Source organism: Puma concolor, chromosome C1 (assembly GCF_028749965.1).
Source record: "Puma concolor isolate L17-30 chromosome C1, mPumCon1.1.hap2, whole genome shotgun sequence".
Lineage (NCBI taxonomy): Eukaryota > Metazoa > Chordata > Mammalia > Carnivora > Felidae > Puma > Puma concolor.
Window position 1 is genome coordinate 18,223,266 of NC_141674.1, and position 26,815 is coordinate 18,250,080.

General features: G+C 45.8%; 1 protein-coding gene and 1 long non-coding RNA gene across 4 annotated transcripts in view; both read left to right on the plus strand.

Annotated features, from left to right (window-relative positions):
* The window catches only part of NIPAL3 (NIPA like domain containing 3), a 51,271-nt gene that overhangs the window by 8,519 nt on the left and 15,937 nt on the right, over positions 1 to 26,815 (plus strand). For all 3 annotated transcript variants that reach the window (XM_086716046.1, XM_086716049.1, XM_086716048.1), the window contains exons 3-6: positions 16,465 to 16,533; positions 18,005 to 18,176; positions 20,715 to 20,774; positions 23,331 to 23,476. In XM_086716046.1, the coding sequence (XP_086572172.1) occupies positions 16,465 to 16,533; positions 18,005 to 18,176; positions 20,715 to 20,774; positions 23,331 to 23,476 (447 nt within the window). The remainder of the gene's footprint in view (positions 1 to 16,464; positions 16,534 to 18,004; positions 18,177 to 20,714; positions 20,775 to 23,330; positions 23,477 to 26,815) is intronic.
* LOC147577843 (uncharacterized) overlaps positions 1 to 26,815 on the plus strand; it is a 111,908-nt gene that overhangs the window by 7,764 nt on the left and 77,329 nt on the right. The window lies entirely within an intron of this gene.

The following is a 26,815-nucleotide window of genomic DNA, read 5'->3' on the forward strand; positions in this document are numbered from 1 at the left end:
GAAAGCAGCTGAGTTTGAAACCTTGCTGTCTGCTTGTAGTGTGGCCCTCACCCTCCTTCCCTCTCCAGCAGCCCTTCCCATTCAGAGACTGCACTGTGAGTACAGGGACCAAAAGTCCTGGCTTGTGCCTCACGGCCACGTATATTAATAGAGCCCCCTTTCGTTTTCAAAGCGTCCCAGTTGGGTCGACCTGTGTCCTCAATATAAGGTTCCTGATAGTTGGGAGGCCTCACTACTTCCTCACCTGTATATATGGGACCAAAGTGCTGGGGACACCTGTTAAGGTCCGGCCCTGCCGCTTGCTCACTCTGACTTTGGCCATGTCTTGGTCTTTCTCGGGCAGTTGAAATTCTCCACTGGCAGGAGCCCCCATGGAGGTATTTGCCTCCAAATGAGGCTGGCCCTTGCCTCTTTCCTCCCTTCTCTTCCACCTCAGTGGACTCTGCCCAATGAAGTCGAGAGCCAGTTGGGAGCCAATTAGGTGTTGCCTCAGCGGCATCGTCCCCATCTGACATCGCGGGCGGAGGAACTCAGGATCCAAAGATATGGCAGGTGAAGATGCTGGCCTGAGGCCACCACCAGGCAGTTCTCCCAACCTGCCCCTCAGTGGGGCAGGAACCTGTTTTAGTCTTGAGACAGAGTCACGGAGTCCAAAGTCAAATCCCTGTTCTGGGTTAGCCATCCACGTGGACTTGTTGAACACTTCCCCCTTTAAATGACTTCTGTGAACACACCTGGTGTGGTTCCTCTGCAAAAAGAGGAAGTCGGTGAAGCCACCCAGGCCCCACCCCTCGTTCCCTCCCTACCAGCAGACCCAGACACCCCCATTTTGCAGTTTTCCAGCTCTGAGGTTTGGAGGCGGAGCTTAACGTCAGGAGTTCTGCCGGTTGTCACCTCGACTCTGAATCGCCTCTCGCCACACACTTGAGGGCTGCTAATAGGTGTACGTTCAAACTGTGTAACCCCTGGGCCGGTGGCATCGCCTTTGCCTGACTTTCAATGCTCACAAAATTGAATCAAGCACCACTTCACAAGGGCTTGGGGCATAATTAACGTTGATGAAGCCCTTTGAAATGCCTGGATGAAAGGGCATTTAATTATATTGCGCTGTTACTAACCAGGTCTGTCTGTAGCCAGTTATTATGCGTGGAGATTGATATACTTGTGGAAATGGCTTTTAAAAGAAACCCCAGCTGCCTGTGTCACTAGTGGGAATGTATCACTCCCGAGGCAGGGTTGTCTTTTTTTCCTAATTTACCTGGGCTGCCTTTGAAGGGCACCTCAGAGAACACAGTGGGAGACAGCCCGGAGGAATAGTGACCGTCGGGAGACTGGAAGTCAGACCTGGAGCGACACAGAGCCTCCCGTCCCCACCTCTGCCAAGTTGTTACATTTCTTTGGGCCTTACTTTGTTCACGTGTAAAGTCCTTCCAACCCGTGTGCCGAACCTAGGACTCCTGACAGTACACACTTCGTAGGTGGGTTATGGCCCAAAGGCAACGCATGGAAAGGGTTTCACGCCACACCTAATGTGTATATATATAAAAACACTCCGTAAATACCGTCCTTGATTATCATAGTAACCTTTTAACCTTGTTTTTCTGCTGCTTAGCCTGCTTATAATTTTTTTTAAGTTTATTTATTTATTCTGAGAGAGAGAGAGGGAGAGGGAGACAGAATCCCAAGCAGGCTCCACACTCAGAGCCTGACATGGGGCTCAAACCCGCAAACCCACGACATCACGACCTGAGCCGAGATCAAGAGCCGGAGCCACCCAGGAGCCCCTACGGTTTTTATTTCTAGGTTTGGGCCCTCACCATCCTCCTCCCCGAAATAGTATTGACTTGTCTACATGGCCACAGGGGCTCATTTCCCTTCTTGATCTCTTTACTTCCACCTGGCGAGTTGTTAGCACACTCTTCGGGCAGCCTTGTGGACCTCATCGGCATTGCATCTGAGGACAGCTTAGTCTCTTGCAGTAAAAATAAAATAGCTACCAGTTACAGGTTGAACCATATGAAACTACCATTTTGTATGGGTCCAAGTGGCAAAATAGTGGCATTTTCCTCCAGCTCACCCTAGTTCCAAGTTACCGAGGTAAGTGCTTTCTCCCAACTATCTCAGGAAGTCCACGCACCAGCTCTGAGAGAGGGGCACTGCTGACCCAGCTAGCGAGGAGGTGAAGCAAATCCCCCAGCCCGCCCTTGAACCTGCAGCCGCGTGATCCCCACGTGCCCTCTGAGAAGCCCTCACTGTGGTCTCCGCTTTCTGCACAACTCCCAGAGCCTGGTTCCAGCTCCCCTTTGTCCCCCATAAAGGAAATAAGGCAGCTGTGAGGTGTTGTGGGAGCCAGAACCAGGGTCCTTCTGTCTCCTCTCTGCCCAAAGCAGTCACTGTAGAATCACTGCCAGTTAACTCTTTGAACCATTAATCATTAGCATAGATAAACTGACTTTCTGCGCCGAGTGCCTGCCTGGCCCCCAGATCTCTGCCTCCTTGAGGATGAGTTCCTTGCTCTGTAGCCTTAATGAGCTACACTTAATGAAGGGCTTCCTCTGGGGTCTTCAGACTTGACCCTCTAAAGAAACACCTTGTGTTTCCTCATTCAGTCCTTTGGTTGACATCTAAGACATAAAACTTGTGTCACAAGTTTATATTTGCAAAGTGTGTCGTTTCTAGCACATTTTAATACGAGTATTTTTTTATAGCCCCTGAGATATAAAGCCCACGTGATATCTACCATCAGCCTTCAGAACAAACTCCTTTTTATTTTATTTTTTTATTTTGAGAGAGAGAGAGAGTGCGCACGCATACGAGTGGGGGAGAGGGAGAGAGGGGAGGGGGGGAGGGAGAGGGAGATGGAGGGAGGGAGGGAATCTTAAGCAGGCTCCACGCTCGGTGTGGAGCCTGACAGACTCCATCCCCTGACCCTGGGATCGTGACCTGAGCCAAAACCAAGAGTCGGGCACTCAACCAACTGAGCCCCCCCAGGAGCCCCTGAAAAAGCTCTTCCTTAGCAGTCGGAAATTTTTACGTCATTCCTGTTTGTCCCTAACTTTGTATTTTCCCAACCTTTCCCCCACAGAATTTTGTCCCCAAACAGCGTCTGTGTTTTAACACTTAAAAATTATATGGATGCATATCCTACTTGTGTACAAGAAAGGATGTAAAATAGGCGATCGAATTTCACTGTTAATATTTCCTTTGGCATAAGGTTTGTGAAATAACAAAAATTCAACCAAGTAAATTTTGTAGATCTAATTGGCTTTATTAATTGATTCATGAATCAGGCAGCATCACATCCAGCAAGTAGAGGGGAGCTCCAAAGGGCTACAGAAAGGGAAGGGGTTTTAAAAGCAAGACAAGAAAGTTATAAACAGAAAAAAGGACTATTTCAGGTGAGATGACCTTTGGGGACAAACGGGTCTTATTAGGTGGATTGTGTCATCTTCCTTTGGGGGATAGAGAGAGTCCATGTGACAGAGTACTTTACTGGTGTTGACCAGAAGCTTCCTGACTGACCAGTTAAGACTACATTTCTGGGGGAGGTTAGAACTTCAGTTAGGGGAGGTATTAAGCCCCAGTTTGGTGAGTTGGCCTAAGTGAGGCCATTTTGGGCCTCTGGCTTTCTTTTTAACATGTTCAGAAATAACTGATTCAACCCAGAAGCTTTTTATTGATACAATTGAATAAAAGCAATTGATTAATGTAATATAAAGTTTTATAATAATTATCAAGCATAAAATAACACATGAAGAATGAATATCTGGGGGTACCTGGGTGGCTCAGTCAGTTAAGCATCCGACTTCAGCTCAGGTCATAAATTCACAGACCATGAGTTTGAGCCCTGCATCAGGCTCTGTGCTGACAGCTCAGAGCCTGGAGCCTGCTTTAATTTCTGTGTTTCCCTCTCTCTCTGCCCCTCCTGCCCCTCACTTTCTCTCTCTCTTTTGCTCTCTCTCATAAATAAATAAACAATTCAAAAAAATTAAAAAAAAAATTTTTAAATGAATATCTGAATGAGAATGGGACTTTTTTTTTTTTTTTCAACGTTTATTTATTTTTGGGACAGAGAGAGACAGAGCATGAACGGGGGAGGGGCAGAGAGAGAGGGAGACACAGAACCGGAAACAGGCTCCAGGCTCTGAGCCGTCAGCCCAGAGCCCGACGCGGGGCTCGAACTCACGGACTGCGAGATCGTGACCTGGCTGAAGTCAGACGCTTAACCGACTGCGCCACCCAGGCGCCCCAAGGGACTTTGTTTTTAATATTCAAGACAAATATTACTGATGGCTAGAATGGGACAGATTTTAGCATCAGTTCTGTTGCAGGTTTGGGGTGTTATAGCTAGAGGTGCTGAGAACGTGTTCACAGAAGTACCTAGAATGGAAGGAATGTTGTTATGGCAGCATCCCTAAATTCTTTCAATTCCTCCTAAGTTTCGTGCTAAAAATCACATAGTGATAACCTATTTTTATTGACTTATCAGCTAACAATATGAGGAGAGCCTCTTTCAGCCTCATTCAAAACAAAGTACTATATACATTTCATTTACCACAGTACTTGTTTGGCTTTCACAGTGTAGGTTCCCTCTCCTTGTAGATTCTTTGGCTGGTCTAATAATTAAATTGACCTAAGATAGATTCCACAAGAGAAAAATTTAATGTCATACATATGGAGGCCCCAAAGAAGTAACCAAAGCTGGTAACTTTCATACCTTTTAGACAATAAATTTGTGAAGAATTGATAAGACAAAAGGGGTTGGGCTTTGGGTAGTAAATTAGTGAAGTAGTAGCAAGTTTTGTTTATACAGGCTTCTTGGCCTTAAATTTCCTATCTCTGGTGATAAGAATGTCTTTCTTCCTTCTGGTACATACTGGAAAGGTACCTTTCACATGGAGACTTATTTCCCCACTTTCAGGGGGACAAATGGGGCCTCAGAGTATCCTTCTTGTACTGGCTGTTTCTTAAGTAACTTTAATTCAAAATAATCAGTATGCCAAAGTGACATATTTTGGGGTGACCTATTTTGTTCCTCCTCAGTAAGTTCTGTGACATTGACCAAAAAGGCATTATCAATTATGCTGATAAGTTTTCACTTAGAGGCACATTGGGTTAACCTGATATATCCAGAAAGGGTTGGGGAAATTGAAATCTTGTTGATTTTACTACATCTTTGCCTATACAGTATTTCAATACATGTATTTTAATTATAGTATGTGATACAAATATTTACTATTTACTAAATACTAAATTTACTATTATATGTACTATAATATTTGTACATATAATTGCAATTATAAATGCCTTATCACATGCTTGAATATGGCAATTATAATCCCTAACACAATCACTAAGAAAATAACTCAAAAATAGTCAAAGAAATTATAAGGGAATTAAAATGGTACACTAAGAAATATATCTCTTTAACACAAAAGAAGGCAGTAATGGAGAAACTGAGGAACAAAAAAAAAGAGACATGACATATAGAAAACAAAACAGTAGAAATCCTTCTTTATCGGTAATTACATTAAATGTAAATGAAACAAACTCTCCAATTAAAGGGGACAGATTGGCAGAATAGATTTTTTAAAAAACACAATCCAAGTATATGCTATTTACAAGATACTCACTTTAATTTCAAAGACAAAAAAAGATTGAAAATAAAAAAGTGGGAGAAGATAGCCCATGCAAACAATAACCAAAGGAGAGCTGAACTAGCTAAACTAACATCAGACAAAATAAACTTTAAGATGAAAATTATTACGAGTGACAAAAAAGAACATTACATAATGGTAAAAGAGTCAATCTATCAAGAAGATATAGCAGTAATAAAATATATACACCAAAATACATGAAGCAAAAATTGACAGAATGGAAAGAAGAAACAGGTAGTCCAGCAGTTATCATTGGATACTTCAGGACCTCACTAGCAGTACCTCACTGTCAAGAAAATGGAAGATTTGGGGGCGCCTGGGTGGCTCAGTCGGTTGAGCGAACGACTTCAGCTCAGGTCACGATCTCGCAGTCCATGAGTTTGAGCCCCGCATCGGGCTCTGTGCTGACAGCTCAGAGCCTGGAGCCTGTTTCAGATTCTGTGTCTCCCTCTCTCTGACCCTCCCCTGTTCATGCTCTGTCTCTCTCTGTCTCAAAAATAAATAAATGTTAAAAAAATTTTTTTTAATAATAAAAAATAATAATAATAAAAGAAAATAAGAAAATGGAAGACTTGAACAACAACCAACTAGACTCAACCAACATCTATAGAACATCTCACTCAGTTGTAACAAAATATCCATTATTCTCAAGTGCATATGGAACATATGGCATAGAGCATATATTCTCTGGGATAGAGCATATATTAAGCCATAGAACAAATGTCAATAAATGTAAAAGACTGAAATCATATAAAGTATGTTCTCTGATCACAATGGAATAAAGTGAGAAATCAATAGCAAAAGGAAATTCATAACAATAAAGTAGGAAGTTCACATAATGTGGAATTTAAACAACACATTCCTAAGTAACCAGTGAGTTAGTGAAGACATTACAGGGGAAATTGGAAAATACCTTGAGGGGCCCCTGGGTGACTCAGTCGGTTAAGCATCCAGCTTCGATTCAAGTCATGATCTCGCGGTTCATGAGTTCGAGCCCCGCATCAGGCTCTGTGCTGACAGCTCAGAGCTTGGAGCCTGCTTCAGAGTCTGTGTCTCCCTCTCCCTCTGCCCATCCCCTGCTCGTGCTCTGTCCCTCTCTCAAAAATAAATTAACATTTTTTTTTTAATTTTAAATAAAAAAATACCTTGAGGCAATCTCATCCTAAAGTTAATATGCAGACATGAGGAACCCCAACTAGCCAAAACAGTCTTGGAAAAAGAAGAACAAAGTTGGAGGATTTCAACTTCTTGATTTCAGAACTTACTGCAAAGCTACAGCAATCAAAACCATGTGATAGTGACCGAAGGATAGACTCACATATCAATACAGAGTCCAAATATAAACCGACACATCTATGGCCAACATACTTTCGACAAGGGTGCTAAGACTACTTCTGTGAGGAATGAATAGTGTTTTAAACAAATGAGACAGAGACAACTGGATATCCACATGTGAAAGAATGAAGTTGGATTCCTTCTTCCCATCATATACAAAAAATAACTCGAAATGGATCAAACACCTAAACGTAAGAGCTAGGACTATAAAACCCTTAGAAACATAGGTATAGGCACACATTGGAGACATTGAAAATTTGGTTCTAGACAACCTCCAACAAAGTAAATATTGCAGTAAAGTGAGTCAAATGAATTTTTTGTTTCCTAGTGCATATAAAATTATGTTTACACTATACTTTAGTCTATTAAATGTGCAGTAGCGTTATGTCTAAAAAACAATGTCGTGCCTTAATTTTAAAAGACTTTATTGCTTAAAAATGCTAATCATCATCTGAGCTTCAAGTCAGAATCTTTTTGCTGGTGGAGGCTCTTGCCTCCATATTGATGGCTGCTGACTGATCAGGGTGGTGGGTGTTGAAGGCTGGGGTGGCTGGGGCAATTTCTTAAAATAAGACAGTAGTGACATTTGCTGCTCTGATGGACTCTTTCTTTCACAGACAATTCCTCTATAGCCTGTGACGCTGTTTGATAGCATTTTACCCACAGCAGGACTTCTTTCAAAATTGGGGTCACTTCTCTCAAACCCTGCTGCTGCTTTATCAACTCAGTTTATGTAATATTGCAAATCCTTTGTTGTCATTTCAATAATCTTCACAGCATCTTCACCGGGAGTAGATTCTCCATCCACCATTCTCTTTCTTTGCTCGTCTATGGGAAACAACTCCTCATGCATTCAAGTGTATCATGAGATCGCAACAATTCCGGCACATCTTCAGGCTCCCCTCCTAGTTCTACTTCACTTGCTGTTGCCACCACATCCACAGTGACTTCGTCCACTGAAGTCTTGAACCCCTCACAGTCATCCATGATTGTGGGAATCAACTTCTTCCAAACTCCTGTTAATGTTGATATTCTGATCTCTTTGTATGAATCACAAATATTCTTAACAGCATCTAGAATGGTGAATCCTTTCCTGAAGGTTTTCAGTTTACTTTGCCCAGATCCATCAGAGAAATCACTCTCTCTGGCAGCTATAGCCTTAGGAAATGTATTTCTTGGGGTCGCCTGGGTGGCTTAGTTGGTTAAGCATCCAACTTCGGCTTGGATCGTGATCTTGTGGTTCACGAGTTCAAGCCCTGCATCAGGCTCTGTGCTGACAGCTTGGAGCCCGGATTGGATTCTGTGTCTCCCTTTCTTTCTTCCCCTTCCCCACTTGTTCATTATCTCTCTCTCTCTTGATCTCTCTCTCTCTCTCTCTCTCTCTCAAAAATAAACAAATGTCAAAAAATTTTTTGAAAAAAAGAAATGTATTCCTTAGAAAATAAGACTTGAAAGTTGAAATTACTCTTTGATCCATGGGCTGAAGTCGGACTTGTCACCGACTGAACCACCCAGGCGCCCCATCATCAACTTTTAAAAAAGAAAAATAACAAGTGTTGGCCAGGATGTGGAGAAATTGGAGTCCTCAGCCGGTGGGAATGTAAACAGGTGCAGCCACTATGGAAAACAGTTTGACCATTCGCCCAAAAGTTGAAATAGTCACCATAGATACCCAAGAGAATCAAAAATATATGTTGGTACAAAAACTTGTACAAGGATGTTAGTTATCTGTAATAGAAAGTGGCGATAACTCAGATGTGACTGGTGATTGGATAAACAAAATGTGTTATATCCACGTAATGGAATATTATTTGACCATAAAGGGGAATGAAGTATTGCTACATGTTATAACATACGAACCTCAAAACATTATGCTCGATGAAAGAAACCAGACACAAAAGACCACATACAGTAGGATTCCATTTATATGAAGTGTCCAGAATAGGACAGGTCCAGAAACAGGAAGTAGATTCGTGGTTGCCGGGGGCTGGGGTGACGGGGAACGGAGAGGGACTGCTAATGGGTTTGGGGTTTCTTTTGCGGGGAGATGGTGGAAATGCTTGGGATTTAGAGAGTCGCATGGTTGTACAACACTGATGAAAAGTGGACATTTCCAATATTGTGTTGCAACTGTAGAAATCAGATGTGCACCCCTCCCCCGTTTGATGTCGTTGCTTGCTGTGGTTTGTTAGTGTTTGTTCGTTTTCGTGATTTTTCTAAATTCTTTTCATAAAGTCCATGTGACCGCTGTTATATGCAGCCTGATGAAGTCTGTTCCTGTTGGGTGGTCACCTTGTGTTTTGACAGTTTCCTTAACCACGTAGATCCAAAAAAGGAAAAAAAAGAGAAAAAAAAAAAAAAACCTCCCCCAATTCTCCCAGTCTAAGCACATTGGCTGTGTGTCGGGCCCTCCGATGCTTGGCCAGGCCCTTTATACCCCTGTGCCTTAGCCCTTGCTCCCTGCTTGCATCCAGCCTGCAGGCCAGCCAGAGGTGAAGGCTAGTGTTTAATCAGGCCTTTTTGGAGCATGCATCCAGCCCTGGCTACATGCATGGCCTTTTTGATTCCCCGGTATACATGGAGACTTTAGAAAGCCCTTATCCTCTGTGTGTCTCCTTTCCCAGACTCTTCCTGCCAGGCTTTTCTTTCTGTCTGTTGCTCCTCCTGAGTGCTGTCCCTTGCCCCAAGCTGTTACACAGCCATTACTTGTACCTTTAAAGGCTTTAAAGTCAGACAGAACAAAGACAAGCCCTGTGCCAACCCTTCAGGGATCACCAGACAGGTCAGAATCCACAACCACAGTTTTTAAAAAAAATAAGGTTCATGTATCACTCTCTCTGTGTCTTCATGGCTGTCACAGATCTGGGGTGTAAGGGATGGGAGGCAGGCAATTTAAAATGCCACAGTGCTCTCTTACCGTAAAGCAACAGCTTCTCTCTTCACCATGCCTTCCTCTGATTGTTACATGTTTTTGGCTAGACCCCAGGGTTGTATAAACAAAGTGATTCTGATAGGTTTTGTCAGCTCATTAGCTGTTTTTCTGGAGAGATGGGTCCCTGGAATTCTCTATTCCACCATTTTCAATGGTGTCACTCATAACATTGTGAATAGACCAAAAACCACTGTGTGGGGTACTTTTAAAAGGTCAAAATGGTGAATTTTATGATTTGTGAATTTTACCTCAATAAAAAAGGTAATGATGGGTTAAATAAAGATATGCTAGGTCTATAGAATGGCCTTAAAGAGCATCTCAAGTCAGGCATTGCAATGGGAAGACATTAGCTGGGCAAAGAAAGGGGGTGGGGAAATCAAGCAGGAGAATCATACACACTCAAGTTGGATGAAAGATGAAAGCTACCTGTTAGTGAATATCTGGGATAGAGTCAGATCTTGAGTCCCAGACAGAAACCGCTGGATCATTCATCAACCTTGGTTTACTAAGGAAGTGTATCAGTTAGCTACTACTGAGTAACAAACCACCTGGAAACCTAAATTTACAAACCACAACCATTTTACTGCTTGCAATTCTACAGGTCAAGAATCTGAACAGGATCCAAAAGAGGTGAAGTCAGGATGTAAAAGAGATAATAGGACTTGAGTATTGATTGCAGTACTATTCACAATAGTCAAGGTGTGGAAATAACCTAAATGTCCATTGAAGATGAATGAAAAAAGAAAACGTGATGTATCCATACAATGGAATATTGTGAATATTATGCAGCCTTGAGAAAGAAAAACGTGTTTCTGAAAAAGGAAAAAAACAGTCTGTGTCAACAGAGATGAAACTTGAGGACAAAATGCGAAGTTAAATAAGTGCTACGGGCTACATGTTTGTCATCCTCCCACCCCCCCCACCAAAATTTATATGTTAAAGCCCCAATCCCCAATGTGATGTTTTGGAGGTGAGACCTTTGGGAGATAATGAGGTCATGAATGTGGAGCCCTCGTGAATGGGATTAGTGCCCCTGTAAGAAGAGACACAGAAGGATCATTTCTCTCTCTCTCTCTCTCTCTCTCTCTCTCTCTCTCTCTCTGACATGTGAGGATATAGCAAGAAGGTATCCATCTGCAAACCAGGAAGAGACCTCTAAGCAGGAACAGAATCAACCAAAATCTTGATCTTGGACTTGCTAGCCTTTAGAACTGTGAAAAATATTGTTGAAGCTACCCAGTCTGTGGTATTTGTTAGAGCAGCTAACACTCACTGAGACAGTAAGCCAATCACAGACCGACAAACGCCACATGATTCCACCTAGATGAGCTGTAGACCATGGTCAAACTCGCAGAATCAGAGAGTAGAATGGTGGTTGTGGGGTTGGCGGGGAGGGGAAATGGGAGGTGCTAATCAACAGGCATAGAGTCTCAATTATGGAAGATGAATAAATTCCAGAGATCTTTGTGCCTATGTTTAACAGTACTGCATTATACACTTAAATTGTTCTTAAGAGGGCAAATTTGGGCTACAGTATCATCTGGAGTGCTGGACCGGGGCTGGAGAATCCAAAATGGCATCACTCGTGTCTGGAGCCTCGGCTGGCAGTTGGCCGAGATGGCTGGGCCTTTCTCTTCTCTTGCTGTTGACTGGGCCCACTCATGTATCTATTTGGTCTTCCACATGACCCCTGTCTCTCCTTATGGATAGGCTGGGCTTCTTTATAGGTGGTTGAATTCCCTCCGTACAAAAGTAGAAGGTATAAGGCCTGAGCCCAGAAGTCCCAGAGCCTCATTTCCACCTCATTCACAAGGCCTACCCAGATTCGAGTGGTGGGGAGAACAATTCCCACCTCTTGAGGGCATACAGAGATGAGAGAGATGTTTGGCAGGCATCATTCTCTTTTATTTACCAGAAATGGTAACCCCAACTCGGACAGTGTAATTGTGAGAGTGTCATGGTAAAAGTCCTGCCTCTCCACTAGGCCTCCACTGACACCACCCAGTAGGAGAAGGGGACTTCACTGCTGCCAGCTGGGGTTAGAAGTCCACGCTCCCCGTGTGGGCTCTTCTCACTCTGTGGGGTGGGGAGGTGCCTCCTCACCGGATCCCAGATCCCTCCTGGGCCTTCTCTGATAATCCCAGCACGTGGGTTAAGGTGCCTTGTTATAACTGTGAAAGGTTGGAAATCTAGGCTCCCTCCTTGGCCTATGCTGGTGTTGGGGATTGGGTCCGGGGGAGCTATTTTTTTTTTTTTTTTCCTGTGACATTTGGAACACAGCAGTTGTCTAAAAGTTTTCTGTCTTGGGGCGCCTGGGTGGCTCAGTTGGTTAGGCATCCGACTTCAGCTTGGGTCATGATCTCACAGTTCATGGGTTCAAGCCCCACATCAGGCTCTGTGTTGACAGCTCAGAGCCCGGAGCCTGTTTGGATTCTGTGTCTCCCTCTCTCTCTCTCTGCCCTTCCCCCACTCGCACTCTGCCTCTCTCTCTCAAAAATAGATAAACATTAAAAAAAATTTTTTTTAATAAAAACAATAAAAGATTTCTGTCTTGCTTGACTGCTCATCTTCTGGTCTTTCGGCTAGAGAGCACGGGCTTTTCTTAGAGCTTTTTTGTCTATACCCATTATTATTCCCAGGTTGCCCGTTTCTTCAGCTTCGAGTCTGAGCGACGTGAGGTGAGGAGAAAACCCAGGGAACCCACTGCCGTGTCGTTCCTTGTGCCCTCAGCTCCCCAGCCTGTCTGTCTTCTCCTCTCCACCTTTCAGAGTTGTCTCATGTTTGCTTTGTATACAACATCCAGGGTTTCCTGTTGTACACAGCAGGAAGCATGGGAAAAAGTGAGTCCACTCCATCTTGCTGGAAGCAGAAGTTCTGTCATTTGGTTTTTAAACTGGAAGGAATAACAGAATTTATTGTATGTAAATGGCATTGGAATATTTAAGACATATGTTTGTTATATTCTTAAGTGCAGTTTATTAGACTTACAAGCATTTCTTAGTTCCTTCGTAAGATTTTATGTAAAAGAAACTAAATTTGTGAATCTGTTTTTTTATAGCAAATATAATTTTTTTAAGTTTATTTATTTTGAGAGAGAGAGAGAGAGAATGAGCACAGCAGGGGCAGAAAGAGAAGAGGACAGAGGATCTGAAGCAGGCTCTGTGCCGACAGCAGAGAGCCCAACACGGGGCTCAGACTCATGAACCAGGAGATCATGACTCAAGCCAAAGTCGGATATTTAACCAACTGAGCCACCCAGGCGTCCCTAGCAAATATAATTTAAAAAAAAAAAAAATCAATGTAATACAGATAGGCGCTTTTTTTTTTTTTTTTTTTGTCTGCAAAAGCCATCCTTCGAAGAAATGAACACTCAGGTTTACTAGGCGTTGGACTCATTATAAACACGTACCCGAACTGCATCCCATAAAGCATGGACTCAGGCTCTGTGGGGCAAACAATAGAAACCAACTCCAGCAAAAAAGACTGTGGGGCTGCTCCCAGAATGGAAGGAAGGGCTAGAGAAGGAGGTCTGGGGAAGTCCCAGGCACCATGATGGCCCCTGGGGCCTGATTTGCCCAGGCCTGGCCTTGGGCAGCAGTGAGCCCAGCCTTCTTTCAGGCCTCCATGCTTCTCTGTTCAAGATTTATACCCCAGAGAGAGGTTCTGACCTGCCTGGTTGGCTCAAGCTTGAGTCTAGGCCCATCTTTGTCCAGGGAGGACAGAGCACTTGGAATAACAGTCCCAATGAGACTTTGCAAGGGGGAGAGGGGGCAAGAGGGAGCCTTCCACAGCAAAATCAGGGTGCTGTTACCAGACCAAAAGGAACGGGATTAAAATGGCAGGTGGGTGAGCATCACAGATGTCTGCAGACTACGAGTTCTAGAGCCAAGTAGGTTTGGGACACCTGGGATGGCCGAGGAGGAACTGCCCGTGAGGCCCTCCGACCTGCCAGTGCACTGTGGCCTCCAAGCAGTGCACCCAGGATCCAGTGTTTCCCAAACTTACTTAACTATGTGGTGCTTTTTGCCTCAGAATCCCATTGACGTCTCTAGGAACTCAGTTAGGGAAACCCTGGCCTGGTTGATCTCCAGTGACCTTTTTAGCTCTGAGATCTTGTGATCCCACAGGAAGGACATGGTTTCTGCTTAAGTCTGTTTAAGAAGAGACAGACAGCAGGGGCACATGGGTGGCTCAGTCTGCTGAGCGTCCGACTTTGGCTCAGGTCATGATCTTGCAGTCCATGAGTTCTAGCCCCACGTCGGGCTCTGTGCTGACAGCTCGGAGCCTGGAGCCTGCTTCGGATTCTGTCTCCTCTCTCTCTGCCCTTCCCCCGCTCATGCTCTGTCTCTCTCTCTCTCTCTCTGTCAAAAATAAATAAACATTTGAAAAAAAAGAGAGAGAGAGACAGCAAAAACACATCAATAGAGATGGAGAAGGACCAAGGAAGTGCAGCTCAAGCAGTGAGAGCCTTCTGGGGAAGAAGTGGAAGCCAGCTCCCTTGGGTCCATGAGATGCCCTCAATGACCTTCTATTAAGGAGTTGTTTTCTAAAGTGAAATGGACGAAAGTCAGGTTCCTGTCTGGCCTGCTCATTCACTTGGTTTCTGTTGGCAGTCTGGCTTAGGTGACCAGAGGCTTAGGTGGGGGCTGGAAGGATCCTTAGAGGTTATCTGGGCTGGCGTTTACATTTTCCAGACGGGGACACACAAGCCTGATGAGGGGAAGGGACTCCCCCAAGGCCATGCAGTGACGAGGCAGCAGAGCTATAACCAGAACCCAGGTCTCCTGGCTCCCAGCTCAGCATCTTGCCTTTATTTTGCAATGCTGCACCTTGCTGGGGACAAAGTCAAGGACAGGCCATGGTGGTTTCTGTCAGTGAAAACACCCCCTCCCTCCTCCCATCCTCTTCCACAACCACCTTCTTAGCTCTCTAGGCCCTCAGCATTCCAGGAAAGAGGGGAGGAGAGAGGGACAGAGGCTTGACTTCCTGCCTTACGAAAACTTGCTAATTAGATCTTCCAGGTGAATTGCAAGACCGTGTTTGTCTCGTTCACCACTGATTTCCTAGGGCCCACCCAAGCCTTAAGGACCCGGCATATTTCACAGGGAGGTGGGCTTGGTGGGAGGAACCTCTTGAGCTTAGCGGGAGTTGGGAAAGGCCCATCCTGGGGAGGGAGGATGCATATTTGGCTAAGATAGAACATTTCTTGGTGTTTAGTGGTGAAATAACCCCGGAGGGTGTGTTGGCAACATAGTATAGTGTGGTTTAAATGCTGAGGCAAGTACCCTTTGACCCAGCAGTCCCCCTTCTAAGAATTTATTCCAAGGAGGTAATCCTCATAAATGCACAAAAATGCATGTACTAGGATATTCAGTTAGAGCAGTGTTTTCAAAAAAGGAAACAGCCTCAATACCCAATAATGGAGAAGCAATGATAAAAAATACGGTACATCGAAAAGACGAGTTATTTGGTATTTATTAAAAATGATGAATTAAATATGCTTGACAGGGGAATGTGTTTGTAATATCTTAAGTAAAAATGGGTTATAAAAGGATTATAGTCTTATTTTTATCAAATGAACTAACATTGTCATTCATATCTGAATTATGGACGGAAAAAAGTTTACAAGAACAAAATGTTTGCAGGAGTTGTCTCTGGGTTTTAGAATTACAGGTGGCTTTTCTATTATGTCGTAATTGTTACTGTTCCTGTCATTTATTTGTATTTCCTAACTGTTCTACAATGAATATATATTTGGTAGTTATCTTTTAAGGTTAAAAGAAAATGCCATGCCAAGAAATCTGAACCTTATTCTTAAGGTGATAGAAATTAAATGTTTATAAATGAAATGATTAAAAATTAAGCACATTAGCCAGTTTAAAGAGTCTCACTGAGGGGCGCCTGGGTGGCTCAGTCGGTTAAGTGTTCGACTTCGACTTCGGCTCAGGCCTGATCTCATGGTTCGTGGGTTCGAGCCCCGCGTCGGGCTCTGTGCTGACAGCTCAGAGCCTGGACCCCACCTCAGATTCTGTGTCTCCCTCTCTCTCTGAACCTCCCCCACTCACACTCTTTGTGTGTCTCTCTGTCAAAAATAAATATTAAAAACTTAAAAAAAAACAGTCTCATTGAGACCCCTCTGGCAACATGACAAATCCACTGATAAAATGGCAAATTGTATTCCTGCCTTTGTTTCGCTTGTAAATTCTGATTTCTGATGTTGCTTTCCTGCACAAGACTGCGGGGAGTCGACCCATTAAGGGAATAGCAGAGCAGATTCAGGCCTTACCAGGTCTTTATGACCGGTGGACAAAGGACGTTGCTTTCTGGAAGTATCCGGCTCAGGGCAATGTTTTGTAAACCAGCAAAGCAGCCGCGTTGACCATGAGTAGTAAAACTCCAATAGAAGGTCAGGGGTGTGGCTTTGTGGCAGATGTTTTCCTGGTTTGGTTTGGGGACAGCAAACAGTGGGACCTCAGATGTGCCCTGGGGCCCTTTAGCTTCGACCCAGCTCACATCTGCTCCTGTGAATTTTCCTTACAGGAAAACCTGATCGGCGCCCTTTTGGCAATTTTCGGGCACCTTGTGGTCAGCATCGCGCTTAACCTGCAGGTAAGTGTCAGTCACCAGCACCGTCTACAGTGGAGACACAGCTCTGATCAGCCGGGGCGTCTGGTGTGGACCCCGCTGCCTCCTCACCGTGGGACGCTGTCTACTCCATTCCTGGGCTGGGCCTACAATATCTTGTGGGTTGTTCCAGAATCTTCTTCGCCCCCATGTCATCCCCCCCATCACCCCTCCGCTCTGATGACAGCACTCACCATTACTTAGAATCCCTGGGGGCCCTGGAGCAGCTGCTCTGGAAGCCGGCCCCCTTGGCCCATCCAAGCTGGCAAGCAGCTGCTTGCTCCCAAGCCCTGCCTCGGAGGTTGCTTTGGGGACACCCGTGGACAGGATATGTCCCACAGCACGTGGGCTGGCTCCGCTCTGCCAGTGCTTACTCAGGTTCTAGCTGCAGTGAACCCGGAGCAGGGACATGAACACACATGGGCACCGGGTACATCTCGGCTCCCACGCACACACGTGTGCGGGAGTGTTTCTGTGTGTTTTTGGTCTCGTAGCCACTTGTTTGGTTCAGGCTCTTCTTTCTACAGACCGGCATCCCTGCCTCCACATCTGCTTCTCTGGAGCCCGCCTCACGGTCCCCCCTAAGGAGCCCCGTGGTCCTCTAAGTCTGCCTGGCTCTCTTCAGTCACCACCCCACTTTCTCTGCCCCGAGCCTGCACTTCCAGAACAAAGGCTGTTGGCCATACTTGGGCCAAGTATCCAACCAAGGGAAGGCAGCGTCCACGGATACCCCCGGGGCTGTCCCAGCGCGTCTACAGAAGGGAGTGAGGGCCGGGCAGGCACCCCGAGGTGCCCATGAGGAGTCCTGGGCATTGCAGTTAGAGGGAGACACTCAGGCCAAGGCCGGGCTAACATGGGGGTCCTAGACCACAGCTCCCACTCCAGACTGTGACGTGCATTAGAAATGCACCTTTCCTTGGGGCGCCTGGGTGGCTCGGTCGGTTGGGCGTCCGACTTCAGCTCAGGTCATGATCTCGCAGTCTGTGAGTTCAAGCCCCGCGTCGGGCTCTGTGCTGACAGCTCAGAGCCTGGAGCCTGTTTCGGATTCTGTGTCTCCCTCTCTCTCTGCTCCTCCCCTGTTCATGCTCTGTCTCTCTCTCTGTCTCAAAAATGAATAAATGTTAAAAAAAATTTAAAAAAAAAAAAAAAAAAGAAAAGAAATGCACCTTTCCAGGCCTCCCCCACACCTCCCCTGAGGTCGAGACGTTTATATTTTCAGAACCTCCCCAGGAGTTTTTGAGGCTTTCCAGCCAGTTTGAGAACTTCTGTCTTAGAGTGACAGTCGGGTATTGAGAGCCCTACTGCTTGCCTCCCCTCTGAACAAGGACTCCAGCACCTGACAAACCTTCCTAAATGAAGAGGTGGGGGCGGGGGGGGGGGGTAGACTTAGGATACATACATCGCAGCATCTTTCCCCAAACATCTGGGCAAGTCACATTCTTTCTCGGATTTCTAGAAGTACTGCCACATCCGCCTGGCAGGCTCCAAGGATCCCCGGGCCTACTTCAAGACCAAAACATGGTGGCTGGGCCTGTTCCTGATGCTGCTGGGCGAGCTGGGTGTGTTCGCCTCCTATGCCTTCGCTCCTCTGTCACTGATCGTGCCCCTCAGCGCCGTCTCCGTGATTGGTAAGCCCAGGCTCCCTGCACCACTCCCCTGGGACCCACCTGCCTGCGCCCGCACCGTCCTAGTGAAACAAAACACCGTTTTGCTTGGCCACATAGCTAACACTTACAAAGGGCTTCATACACACCGGTCCTGCATTTAGCACTTTACAGATACTAATCCTTCTAATCCTCCTTTTTGAGGTACTGTCATTATCCCCATTTTACAGAAACGGGGGCACTGAGCGGTGAAGTTCCTTCCTCCAAATCACAACAGCTAGTGAGTGGCGGGCCTGGGGTATAGATAGATGGGGGGCTGTCTGGCTCCCTAATCTGCTTAAAAATAATTCAGAAAGTGTACCAGAATTGCCTTTTATTTCCACTGAAGAAGGAAGGTAGAAACTTGGACCCTTTCATCAAGATAATCCAAGCTTTCATAGGGTTCAGGTGTCTCACACCTCTAAAAACTGCACATTCAACTTATTCTCTGATCTTTTTACATCAACTGATACCATCTTTAAAACATTGTTCACTTTCTCGGGGCGCCTGGGTGGCTCAGTCGGTTAAGCGTCCGACTCTTGATCTCGGCTCAGGTCATGATCTCCTGATGGTTCTCCTCCATGATCTCCTCATGGTTCATGAGTTTGAGGCCTGTGTCGGGCTCTGCTCTGACAACGTGGAGCCTGCTTGGGATTCTCTCTCTCTCCCTCTCTCTCCCCCACTCCCCCACTCACTCACTCTCTCCCTCAAAATAAATAAACAAAAAAATATATTGTTCATTTTCTCACATGCCATTTTTCTGTCATTTTTGTAATCACTGAGCCAGGGTTTCAGAACATTTGAGCCAATGAAAAGATAAAAGAAAAAGACACTCAAGCCAAGCCCACGAGACACTTGAGGTGTTCACACACACTCTGTTCCTTTCTCACACAGTATTGTTCTAAAATATAATCTGGGGGTGGCTGGGTGGCTCAGTCAGTTAAGCATCTGACTCTTGATTTCGGCTCAGGTCATGATCTCATGGTTGGTGAGATTGAGCCCTGGTGGTGCTCTGAATTGACATCATGGAGCCTGTGTAGGATTCTCTCTCTCCCTCTTTCTTTGCCCCTCATCTGCTCACATGCTCTCTCTCCCTCCCTCCCTCCCTCTCTCCCTCCCTCCCTTTCCCTCTTTCTCTCTCTCTCTCTCTCAAAATAAATAAATAAGCATTTAAAAAATAAAATATAATCTGAATGCCTTTAGTTGTGGCAGAGGTCACCCCAGTCCTTGCCTTTCCTTGTCGTCTAATCTGGCCCACTTTCTATGTTTATTTTATTACACAGCCCCTACGGGTATTGACGTTTGTCTTCTGCCCATTGCTGATCTGAAAAGGACTTCAGAACCTTTACTCAGAATGAGACATAGGTGACCAAGTGCTTTAAATATTTGCCTTTGAATTTTAATAATTTAGTAATTCAATAATCAAATTCTTAACAATAAGAATCTGAATTGTAATGATGGGTTCTCAGGTATCAGCCACTAGAAAGTAAGGGGCTCTCAGAGCTTCTTAAGTCACCCAGTAAAAAATAATATTAAAAATAAATAAACATTAAAATAATAACTACAGTTTCTTGGGCACCTATTACTTAACAGTCACTATTCCAGGCACTTTAATAGTAATAATAGCTCAGTTATTGAGCATTTACTGTGTAACAAATTATCTACATGTATTATCTCATTTAATTGCCCTTATAACTCAGAGAAGTAGGTATTTTCATTGATATGCTGATGAAGCAACATTCAGAGAGAGAAAATGAGAGAAGGAAAAGGAGGATGCGGAAGTGGGGGGAAGGAATTCCAATTTATATGGAGCAAACACCCCCACCATGGCTGATTTCACAGCCCACCATGCCTGAAACCACAGTGGCTTCCTGCATATTTAACAAGCAGCGAGCTGGTGTGAGCTGAATCCAGACTGAGACTCCCATGTAGTGACTTACCCACCGGTACACAGCCAGAAGAGGCAGCGCTGAGAATGGCCACCCAGGTCTGTTCACGGTGAATGCCAGCCCCACCCTTCCGAGCAGTAACCTGCAAGTTGGAGAGGAAGAGAGAAGAACCAGGGGAAAGTGTCAGAGGTAGTCATGGCAGTGGAAGCAGCAGGAGCCCTGGCCTCCGACAGCCCTTCCCAGCTGCACAGTCCTGAGTGGGTCCTTCACCTCTCGTAGCCTCAGTGTCCCGTTTTTCAGATGGGAATAATAGCACCCACCTCGGAGGGTAGATGTGCCAGAAACGACTTGTGCAAATCACCCGTCACACTGCAGGTACTCAACCCCAGCGCTCCTGGGCCTGTGGGAAATCCTCAGGAAGGCTCAGAGGGGAGCCTCCCTTTCCGAGATGGAATAACAGAAGAACCAGAAGGACTGAGTTTTGGGGAGGGGGGCATGAGGGAGAGGTACCAAGGAGTACCAAGTTCCAAGGCAAACGAGTCAACCCCAGGGCCTGGGCAAAGGGACTCCGTTGGGCTGATGGCAACCTCAATTTTCTTTTCCCTGTGCTTTTACTTATTTTTTTTTTTTATAGCTAGCGCCATCATAGGAATCATATTCATCAAAGAAAAATGGAAACCTAAAGACTTCCTGAGTAAGTTCACTGATTTGAGTCCACGTTCTTAATGTTACGCTTGTGCCGTTTGTTCATTATAAAGCCAGCTCACCCCAATTTAGAGATCATCTGTCTCCTGCTCCCTTCTCTGCTTCTATATTCTACCCTCATCAGGCTCCTGAGAGCTGGGTTTTTTAATCAGTGGTTCCCAAATCTGGCTGCACAACAAAATCATCTGCGAGACTTTTTAAAAAGGGCTTTCATTCATTCCACTCAATCTATATTTACTGAGCATCTATTGTTGGGATTTTAGGAGGCCTGATAAAAGGCACCCTCTTTCCCTAAATGAGTTCTAAAGCAATGGGAAACAAACATGGAGGTCAAAGACAAGAGGTCACAAGTTATGCTTTATTGTTTCTACAAACCAGATTAGAGCGTGCAGCCAAATGAACTTGCTCACGTGGCCAAGTTTGGGAACAACTGTTCCGAATCGTTGGTGCCGGATAAGAGCGAGACAGGGCCAGAAGGCTTGAAAAAGAAAAGAATCTGACACTGCTCAGCAAACATACGATGCCAAGAGTCTTTTGCTCAGAGTGATCTGAGGTAGAGCCCCGATGACAGAGGAAGGGTACAGGGGTAGCTGGACTGGTTCTGAGACCAGTGTAGAGTTTTATGTTCCTTCCAGGCTCACTCTAGGTGGTCCTGGTATAAGAGACACGCTAGTCCAGGCAGTGCCCTATGTAAATTGGAAAAAGATGGCCCCTCTGGACATCTGTAGGTCTATGGGTACATGACCTGGTGAGCAGAGCATGGGCTAGATTTTAGCCCTCATCACCGCTTCAGCTAGGTGCTCTTAGGCAGTGAGCAATTTATACAACTGTACATGGCTGTCCTGCATAAAGTTCCATTAAATTCAGCAAACATTCTCCCAGTGCTAGACCTGTGCTGTTCACCACAGGCATGGAGCTAAGTAAGACCTTTCCCTGCCTGAAGAAAACTTAAGACAACAGACTTGTATATCTTAGCACAGAACTCATTATTGAATTTAACCGTGGCTCATTCATTCATCGAACAAATGAACAACTGGTTTTTGAGTACCTTATGAGGCCTAGAATGAAAATTAAAGACATGTGATGTGGTATCACATTTTTCTGGGAGACAATGGAATGAAATATATAGTTAGTTCCATCCCACAAAAATCCAGAGGCCTGTGGTAACCAGGCATAGGTCAGAACTCACAGCCCTTTTCAAAGCTTGCCTGGGTCTGGGCTGGACTTCCAGAGGTTTTTCACAAAATCCCCAGGGTGCAACTGGAGTGTGACAGGACCCAGGGGAAGAGGCAGGAGACTCCCCACCCCTCTAACAACCTCTGACAGGTCTGTGGAATAGAATATTGACAGTATTTGGACCGATCTCTCGGGATTAGGTTAACCAGCCGACGGGAAAGGATAAGGTCATTTTCAAAAGGTACATGGTAGGCTCTGTAGGTTTGCTTGTGAGGTTTTGTTACGTTTGGTTTTTTATGTTGCCCATAAAGTGATCCGAGCTTTCAAATGCTCCCCCCTGTAACATGCCCATTAAAACCACGGTGCCTTATCAGAATGGCTACCAGGAAGGAAAAAAAAAGAGGCAGTCTTACTCTAACACTCTCCCAGTGGGAGTGGCAATTGGTGCGACCAGTTTGGGAGACCGTTTGACAGTAACTACTGGGCTGACCGTCGGTGTATCCCCTGACCAGGGAATCGGCACTCCTCGGTTTACACCCAACAAGAAATACGGACGATATGTTTTCCAAATGACACGCTCAAGGATGTTCCTAGCTGGTTATTTGTTATCACCCAGCAACTGGAGAGCCCTCAAACACCCATCAGCCGCAGAATGGATACACCGTACAGCCCTACACCCCACACCAGGATGCAGATGAATCTCACGAGCTCCCAAACCTTAATGTTGCACGAACCCAAACACAAGGAAACGTAGTGTGTGAGCCCGCGTAGATAGAGTACAAAACCAGGTAAACTGTCGGCACCTGTTAGAAGTCCAGGTTTTCTCCCGAGGCCACGGTCTAGTGATTCAGAGGAGACACAAGGGAGGATGTTGGGGTCCTGCTAACGTTCCCTTTCTTGATCTGGGTGCTGGTTACGTGGGTGTGTTCACTTTGTGAGAATTCATCGGGCACTTTTTTGTATACGTGCCCCACCTCACTAAAATGTTTTCAACATTACATGTTATTTTTTTTAAATAACAATAAGGAAGGGGTGCCTGGGTGGCTCAGTCGGTTAAGTGTCCAACTTCAGCTCAGGTCATGATCTCGTGGCCCGTGAGTTCGAGCCCCGCGTCGGGCTCTGTGCTGACAGCTCAGAGCCCAGAGCCTGTTTCAGATTCTGTGTCTCCCTCTCTCTGACCCTCCCCCGTTCATGCTCTGTCTCTCTCTGTCTCAAAAATAAATAAACATTAAAAATAATTTTTTTTAAATAACAATAAGGAAGATAAGAAAAACCAAAAACAACAACAACAACAGCAGGTACCAGAAGCACATGCTGGCCTGAGGCCCAACCTGCCGCCAGCCCTGTGACAGCCTCCCTTTCTCTGCAGGGCGCTACGTCTTGTCCTTTGTTGGCTGCGGTTTGGCCATCGTGGGCACCTACTTGCTGGTGACATTCGCACCCAACAGTCACGAGAAGATGACAGGCGAGAACATCACCAGGCACCTCGTGAGCTGGCCTTTTCTCTTGTACATGGTAAGAGAAGCCATTGTGCCTTCCACCCAAGATGGCAGGAGGGAGCATCAAGTCCTAGACCCTGGGCACCTGAATATCCAGCAATAGGGGATTCAAGTGAATCATGACGTATTTCACAGCACCAAAGACCGTGCTTGTGGCAAGGATGTACTCCATGGGAAATGCCTTTTTCACTCATATCCTGGGTAATGTCTAAATCTGCACATATAATACGATAATTTTAGTTTTTAGAGATAGTGTAGGTGTGTGTGTACAATGTATATGTGAAGGACTAGACGGAGAAACAGAAACTCTATCTATAATTGTCTCCGAGAGCTGGAATTATGATTGAGTGTTCACTTCACCTGTGTCTTTATGCATCATCCAAAGTTTCTCCAGTGATCATTTAAGACTTTTAAGGTAAGAAAAACACTTAACATTTTAAACAGTCATAGAAATGTTACCTATTTATTTTTTCCCAGTATCACACAGCTGCTGGAAGCTAATAGAGACTCCAGAGACACTGGAAACTGTCTCTTAAACCCCTAGCCCCGATTACGTCCCACGTTAGGTCTACAAATAAACTGAGGAAGCATGTAAGGTATTTAATAAGCTGCCGGTATATATTCCTGTTCTATGCCAGGCAGGCACTGAGCTAAACACTTTCTTGCGTATCATCTCAAATTCTCCCAGAACCCTATAAGGTTTTTCTCCCCATTTTATGGAGGAGAAAACTGACGCGTCGGGAGGTTAGCTGACTGCTCAGAGTCCCACGAGGGCAGAGCTGGATTCGAAGTCGGGCCTGCCTGGCTTCACAGACCACCTTCCTTCGCCACGGCCCGCTGATGAAGGTGTTGACTGTTTTTCCTCTGACACAAGCAGCCTGGGACTGCTCTACAGGCCTGAAACGTCCTTTTTCCTTAGTTTGCTCCCAAGGCAGAGGATAGATGTCCCCCAGATTGGGACTGTCTCATCTCCCTACCGTCAGCCAGCCCCAGCGTGTAGCTGGTGGGCGTGGAGACTGCCATTTCTCCACACCCTGTCTCTGGCAGGACAGAGCCAAAGAACACCCCTCTTCAGGAAAAGCTTAACCCCAGAACACAGTTTTCTCTTAGGGAGTCCTGGGCTTGAATCTGTCATGCGCTGTGTGACCTTGGCCAGGTCACCTAACCGGAAGCTCTGCCTCCTTCTGTGTAAGCTTGGTGGGAGTCACTGGCCCGGGGCTGGTGGTTGGGGGACGTGAGGTGGTGCGGCAATCACCCAGCCCTTGGCAGATGCCCAGTGACCTACTCTGTTTGTCTCCTTGTGTCTCCAAGGCATTGCCGCTGTAACCGAACTCAAGGGGTCGCTGCTTGGGGTGCATCCAATTGAACACAACCCGAGGAAGTGTTGAAAGCAAAGACCTTTTATTACTTGTCACAAGTAAGGAGACAGGGAGATAGCTCTCAAAGCACTGTCTCCCCGTGGGGTTAGGGCAGGAAGCTTTTATGCAGTGTGCTGGAGGGCAAGGGCAGGGAGCTGGGCACATTAAGGAACTGATGCATTTTCTGTTTCTTAGGCACTTTGGTTCAGCTGCACATGCTTATTAGCATGTTGACGTGCTAGTCCATATATTGTATATTCACAAAAAATGGCAGAAAACCCCACCCATAGGAGATCTTAGCATTAGAATGAGTGAAAGGTAACGTTAGGGCAGCTCATAGGGCTTCTGTGCAGGCCCCGGTCTCCAGTGTGGCTCGAACTGGCTCACTTAAGGGGTGTCTCTCTAGTGGGGTACCTGGCCTTGACCTCTCCTTGACGGGAGCTGTTTATTTCCCTGCCTTTGCCCCTGCCCCCCTCCCTCCCGCTGATAGATTTCAGTCCCCTGACGTGAGTACGTCTCTGTTGTGACCTAACACTGCCAGCTAGAGAGATGTGGCCCGATTCGGTCAACATTCATGGAGTATCTGCTGTGTGCCAGACACGGTGCACGTGAGACTGACGGCAGGTGCACTTGTGAGCAGAGCATGATATACAGAGTTGATAGAGTTGTCCAGTCGCTGTGTGGTACGCCTGACACTAACGTGACATGGTGTGTCAACTATACTTCGGTAAAAAGAAAGGAAGAGAGGAGACATGCTCCCGGGACTCAAGGTCACGTACGCAGCAGCACCAAGCCTATGCCAGCACGCATTTAAGCCTCGTGAAGAATGGCTAGAAAACCGGGCCCCCTGAGAGCACGCACGATGGTTAGCAATGTTGATGAGCAACTGCATCTGCTTGATGGTGTATGTTGCGGCAATTAAAGATAATTATGACAACTTCAGAAAATACGAGAGTTGTTTTTGGTAACTAAAAACAGCCCAGGACAAAACTGCGCTGACTGTGATGACAAGTAGATAAAATATGTATTCACTGCAACAAAGGCAGGAAGAAACAGAAAAATGAAAACAGCTGGGGTTTTGGTTTTTTTTTTTATGGTCTCCAATTTTGAGGAATTTAAAAATTTTTCGAAATGCCCGTTAATGTTTCTGCGTTGCTTTTTATGAGTGCCTTCTACACCCTAGGCCCTGGGCCTCTCGCATCCGGGCAGCGTAGCCTAGTGGGAAAGTGCACGGGCCCTGAAGCCAGACTGCCCAGGTTCGGATCCCGGCTCTGCCATTTCATTAGCTAGCACTGTGACAGTGCCTACTTCACAGAATTATTGTGCTGATTTAACGACCTTAGTCTAGACACAGTGTTTACAAAGTGCCTGGCGCCTTTATGAGTTCGTTACGCGTTAGCGATGATTATGGCCTTACAAAGTAAGAATCGTAATCCCTATTTCACAGATGAGGTAATCGAGGCTTAGAGATATTAAGTGACTTGCCCACGGCCACACAACCATTGTAGAAGCAGATCCAATTTCAAACTTGGGCCTCGCTGACTCCAAATGTCCTTTCTTTCGACCCCACCAAGCCACGCACATTGAAGGTTTGGTTAGGGGACAGGGGCACGTATACTTAAGCCAAAGGTTCTACTTCAACCAAAGAGCTCTTCTCCTCAGTGAACAGTGTCTCCCTCTTTTTTCTTTTTCATTTATTTTTTAAAACTTTTTTTTATGTTTATTTATTTTTGAGAAAGAGACAGAGTGCGAGACAGGGAGGGGCAGAGAGAGGGGGGAGGCACAGAATCTGAAGCAGGCTCTAGGCTCCGAGCTGTCAGCATAGAGCCTGATGCGGGGCTCGAACGAACAAACTGTGAGATCATGACCTGAGTCGAAGTCGGTTGCTTAACCAACTGAGCCACCCAGGCGCCCCTAGTGTCTCCCTCTTTGACCCACCTTCAGTTTTAATGGGGTTACCCACGGAGCAGTGAGGTGGGGAGAAACCTCAGCCTGAT